Source organism: Cinclus cinclus, chromosome 5 (assembly GCF_963662255.1).
Source record: "Cinclus cinclus chromosome 5, bCinCin1.1, whole genome shotgun sequence".
Classification (NCBI taxonomy): Eukaryota; Metazoa; Chordata; class Aves; order Passeriformes; family Cinclidae; genus Cinclus; species Cinclus cinclus.
The window spans coordinates 416,844-422,843 of record NC_085050.1 but is presented as its reverse complement, the minus strand read 5'-3'; the positions used below and the strand labels follow the sequence as shown (position 1 = coordinate 422,843).

At 46.6% G+C, this 6,000-nt stretch overlaps 1 protein-coding gene across 1 annotated transcript in view; it reads right to left on the bottom strand.

The window, feature by feature from the left end:
* ATRN (attractin) overlaps window positions 1-6,000 on the bottom strand; it is a 141,030-nt gene continuing 135,030 nt past the window's right edge. Inside the window, exons 28-29 of the mRNA XM_062493856.1 lie at window positions 3,503-3,617; window positions 1-1,572 (exon numbers count right to left, since the gene is read on the bottom strand). Coding sequence (XP_062349840.1) covers window positions 1,448-1,572; window positions 3,503-3,617 — 240 coding nt within the window. The 3' untranslated portion in view covers window positions 1-1,447. The remainder of the gene's footprint in view (window positions 1,573-3,502; window positions 3,618-6,000) is intronic.

The window sequence follows — 6,000 nt, the reverse complement described above, 5'->3', positions numbered from 1 at the left end:
CATCCCAGCTCCAGGGAAACACTGGGCACCACCACAAACAGAGGGGTGGGTTCAGCCCAACCCTGAGCCTCAAAACATAACCCCAGCTTGTCAGAGTCGCTCAGATGGTTTGATGCACCCCCCCAAATGCCAAACCTTCTCTTTGCCATTTCCAAGCCTCATCCTTTCACCAACCAGCCATTTCTTCAACATCTAACAGAGCTCAAGCCCTATATCAGGAACTGATTGTGTAGAACTCAAACCTGTGGCAAAACAAAGCTGCTCTGCTTGACTTTTATTTTTTTTTTTTACTTCATCCTCAAGTGATCTGGCACCCAGAGTGTTGCTTTTTACACGCTGTAAGAAGATGGAGCAAATCATAACCACTGAGGAGCAATGCCTCCAAGCTCAGCTCTCATCCAGAAGAATGGCAGGAGGGAAGGGGGAGGAAAGCAGGCCAAAATCAGAAAAATGTGATGTATCTGACCTGGAACACAGAGTGCTTCCATGAAAATGCTGGTGAAACTGGGAGTTCTCTTACAAGATACTGAAACTCTATGTGCCTTCCAGATATTTCCATCTGACTAGTTGGTTGGTCAGGAAAATGGGATTTTCCTCTGACTGCACAGGACAGAGGACACAGAGTGCCTTGGGTGACTCTAGATGTGAGTGTACATACCTTTAAAGGAATTTCATTATGTTAAAAAGCAGCGTGTGTAGCAGTCTCCTCACTCCCTAGATCTGTTCACGTCTAGGCACTTGTGTGTGGTGTACTCCAAGCAGGTTAAGACTATGTAAACACTGAGTCTTTCCAAAGCAACATCCAGCTTTCCAGTTATTTCATGTGGTCTGAGCAGCATCAACCTTTATACCATCCCAGCTTTTGCATTCCTGGACCATGATGACTACAAAAGGCTGTGCCTGGAAGAGAGTTCCGCTGAAATAATGAGGGAACAATTAAATATTAAATGAAAGCAAAGGATGAAGATGCTTTGAAGATTAATAGTAGTGTTTATGTGTTGAGAGCTGACACCTGTAAACACTGGATCTTTTTCTTCTTGTACAGTTTGATAAATATATGAACTACAAAGCACTTTCCATGTAGAATCCTGAGTGTCATTCATATTGGACTACTGCTGTATTTACACTGACCAGGAATGGCGGCATCGGACCTTACAGCACCTGCAATAAAATTATTTTGCTTTAAACTTGAAGAAAACAAAGGAGCAATCTGAAGCCATGTGTCAGTAAAACTTAAGTGGAGCAGTTAAATAAAGTTGTCAAGTTGGAGTTGTCAAATAAAGCCAACTAACACGCAGATGAGAGGAAAAAACTGGGTTCGAGGAAGTTGTGGTTTTTTCCAGGTGCTTCTAGTCTCTTGGGACACAACTTGGAAATGTTTCTCCTCCTCCTTGGTATAACTCTTCCATTTTGTTTAAAACCCTAGACAGTTTCTGATGTCCATGCATCAAATACAGGTTCCTGGCTGTGCAGGGGGCTGCTGCTTCCGATTTCGTATCGCACCCGATTTCTCTTTGTAGGCAATTGGCATCTGTTGTGAAATGTCCACCAGTGCACTGGCCACTGCAAGACCTGGGGCAACAGAACACAGAGTCAGGCACACAACAGCCACACCTGCAGAGGAGAGGAATCCCCCTGCAGACACCCTTATGAGGGCCCCCTGGCATGTACTTTGAGATAAGAAAAACTACTTGCTTAGAATGACTCATGCTAGAAGAAATGTAAGCTCTTCTTATCTTTTTAGAATATTATTGGTTAGGTTTGATTCTTTGTAATTGATTGTCCCAAACAAAGAAAGATAATGTAGTTGGCCAAAACGTGTCAACCCTGTTTTCCATTGGTTTACTTGTGATCCCCCCAAACCCTATAAAAGTACACGTGTGATCCCCCATCTTTGGATTTGTAGCCTGACCCCTTCAGGGATGATAATAAAGGCTGTGGAAAAAATCTGAGCTGCTCTCCCAGTCTTTTTACGCTAGCTGGAAACTACAGGTTTCTGTGAGAAACCATGAAGCTGAGTGACTGAAAGGCCAGTGCTCACAAACCTTGGAACTTTCCCCCGCCCAACAACAACAGGGCAGGGGACACAAGAAAAAGTTACACACACTGACAAATCCTTCCAAAACAGCTGAGATACTGTGTAGAATTTTTAAAATAAACTAAGTAAGTGTTTTTGCTTAATAATTAAACTCCAGCCAATATTCTGAAAGGAGCTGAAATACTGCATGTTTAATTAGAAGCAACAGCAGGAGAAAAATATGCAATAAGGGTGAGTATTAGTGGATGTAGAATTCTAAATACTGAAGCCTGAACCCTTAATATTGAAGGTGCCTTTCTCTGCATCAGTAGATGGACTACAACAAACCTGAAAGCAAATGTGCATGGAGGTTTCACTGCACTCCCTTTGGATACATCACCTCTGCAACCTCCTCATGGCAGATCAGGGAACGTTTGGCTTGAAAGGCACCCTAAAGCCCATCCAGTTCTACCCCCTGCCACAGGCAGGGACACCTTCTACTATCCCAGGGTGCTCCAAGCCCTGTCCAAGCTAGCCTGGGACACTTCTGGAGATGGGGCAGCCACAGCTGGTCTGGGCACATTGCCAGGGCCTCCCTGCTCTATCTGGGACTTAGATCCACCCAGCTCAACCCCAAACCATCCAATTCAAACCCTGCTAATGCTCTTTTCAGAGCCTTTGCTTCACCAAGCTCCCTGGGCACTGGGGAACCTTAGTTAAACCCCACACTGCCCAGGAGATGATGTCCCAGTGCCCTGACACCAGGCTTAGCTGTGAAGGGGTTGAGAACAAGGAAACCTTAAGCTGAATGGGAAAAACCTCTTTGTCCAGAGATCCTAAGAGGAGGGCAGAGATGCTCTGAAAGGACTTGGGAGTGACAGGACAAAGGGGAATGGCTTCAGACTGACAGGGCACGGTTAGATGGGACATTCTTCCCTGTGAGGGTGGGGAGGCCCTGGCACAAGTTGCTCTGTGGCTGCCCCATCACTGGAAGTGTCCAAGCCCAGGCTGGACGGAGTTTTCAGCAAGCTGGGCTAGTGGAAGGTGTCCTTGTCCATGGCAAGGGGTGGAACTGCATAGTCTTTAAGGTCCCTTCAAACTGAAATCTTTCCATGATTCAGATACTTGATGTTCCCCTGCAAATGGAGCTGGGAATGAAGTTGGATATGCCAAGTGACAAGTTACCTGCTCAAGAAACTACTGCAAATATGTTTGTACCAGATCCCTCTTTCCCCCCACCAGTTGATAATTAAAGCACAGTCCAATACTAAATGCTCATCCATCAATTGACCTTAGTAATTAACTCAAAGCTCATGCTTGAAGCCAGCAGGGCCTAAACCAGGGAGCCTAAAATACCTCAAGCACATCCCAAGCTGAACTGTGGCTATACATCAGCTTCTGTGGTATCAGGAAAGGTGAATCTGTAAGGTTGGGGAAGGAGTACAGAGTTAATTCCAAGGCATTGGAGACAGCAGCAATCCTCACCTGACTGTCCTGGTGGTGGAATACCCCCAGCTCCTCGAGGCAGCCTCACGAACACCGAGAGAACGGCTGCTTTGTTCCCAAAGCAGGGCTCCAGTGCAATGGGCTTTGGTACAGTCTGCAGTGAGGGAGCAGCGGGAGAAAACAAATGTTAAACAGTGTGCTACACCCTCCCTCTTCCCCCAGCATCGCCTTTTCAGCTTGTACAAGCCCCAGGGCATGAGCCACCATGAACCACACTGCTGTGCTGGGCACATTTCCAGCACACAGCCAACAAAGCTAAAACCACTGTCAGCAACAATCAAAACACGAGCCATCACAAGGAAACACATTCACTTAATAACAATCAGGCTATTAAAAAGTCAAGCACTACACGAGGCTTGTATTTCTCCCCAAATTCAATAACAAAGGAGTAGCTTATGTAATCAGCAGGATTGAGGGTTTTGTTCCATGGACCCCATCAGCAGAATGTCACTGATACCAGCATGCACGGCCACAGCAGCTGGGTATTCCGAGTTCTATTTCTAGGATTTAACTCCATCTACCACCTTAACAGCACTTCATGCCCTAACACAGTAAAGTACATCTTCCTGAGAAGAAAAAGAACTGTTCAAGGCCAAGTTAGATGGGGCTTGAAGCAAGCTGGTCTAGTGGAAGGTGTCCTTGTCCTTGGCAGGGGTGGAACTGGATGGGCTGTAAGGGCCCTTTCCATCTGTGATTCTAACACAAAATGGGCAGTCAGCTTTCTCCCACCCTGGAGGATCAGGGGACTGGATCCCTTGCTGACCCTCAGTGTCTATGACCCACAGCACTCTTGTGAAGATTTTACCTGAATGATCAATAGCCAACTTCAGTATGTCATTAGAAAGCTGAAATGCAACAGCTCAGTCCAGAAACTCAAGTATGTTCTCACCTGAGCCTGGCCCAAATCCCAAACACAAGCACACAGGATCAGTGCTATTGTGTGCAAGTGTTCACCAACAAGAGCAGGTTCAGGAGAGTTTCTTATTTTGCTCCACATCAGCTAAAAAAGCTGAGAAACACTATTTTACCCAATACACTCAGTGTTTTCTGTTTTCTTCTTTAGTATGGACAAATTCTGCTCTGGTGTTAATGAAATCATTAGTGCTTTTTCCATCAGGCATCAAACTACACCACAGTACTCAAATGTTCAACAGAAACTCAATGCAATGCAAGCCATGAAAAAGCCCAAACAGGAGTCAAACATGCTGTTAAACTACTGCTGCTCAATGAAAAAGACAAAAGGAGACAACAGCAAGCAAAATGAAACTGAAAACTTTCCATATCTCACATTTACTGCAATGACTGCAGCAGAATTTGTTCTGTGCAAGGCAGATAAACACATGCTGCACGGGCTGGGTGATGGAAGCTGCTGCCTGTCTGGTTTATGACAGCAGACTTCTTCATGTCCCTGCCCCCAACAAAGGGATCAAACTCAGAGTAAAGCTTTTCCCAGAAGGAAACAAGCACACCCTGGTGCTGTATCCCACAGTGACTCAACTGCCAGAGGTAATGGAGAGAGCACAGAGAAGCAACTGCAGGAATAGAGCCCAGACTTCTGCCATAGGGGTGGGAGCAAGAACTGAAGACAAAGTTGATTTTCCTTTGGACAGACTCAACTATCTTAATTATTCTTCTGTTAACAAAACAGCTCTGCTGAATTCCAGAGTTTGGAGGATGGTACTTGGGTTACAGAGAGCTCTTATGTTCACCCTCAGCAGAATGGGCAGCAAAGACCACACAGAGAAGTGATGGAGGGAAGAGAATGAAGGAGCAACTGAATAAGAAGAGATTATATTTTTAAATACCTTTTAATGTATTTATTTTTAATGGATTAACGGATTTATGGATTAATGGATTCACAGCCACGGAGATGTTCCCAGGGCTGGAGGCCCCCTTCTCCAGAGCCAGGCTGGGAGAGCTGGGAATATTCCCCTGGAGAAGGGAAAGCTCCAGGGAGAGCTCAGAGCCCCTGCCAGGGCCTGAAGGGGCTCCAGGAGAGCTGGAGAGGGACTGGGGACAAGGGATGGAGGGACAGGACACAGGAAATGGCTTCCCACTGCCAGAGGGCAGGGATGGATGGATGGAATATTGGGCAGGAATTGTTCCCTGGGAGGGTGTGAGGTCCTGGCACAGGGTGCCCAGAGTATCTGTGGCTGCCCCTGGATCCTTGACTGCCCAAGGTTGGACATTGGGGCTTGGAGCAGCCTGGAACAGTGGGAGGTGTCCCTGCCATGGCAGGGGGTGGAAAGATGACCTTTAGAGTCCCTCCCAGCCCATGAGGATGCTCAGCAGCACACCCACCATCCTCTGGGCAACCTGCAGAAATAGGAGGCTGGAAAATCCACCTCAGGGGTCACCAAATCCAGCCCTCCACTAAGACAGGCAGTGGCAAGGAAAAGCACAATTCTCTGGTTTAAGACTAGTTACACTTTCAGCCTGTGCCATCAGCTCTGTGAGACCTTTCCAAGAGGCTCCCT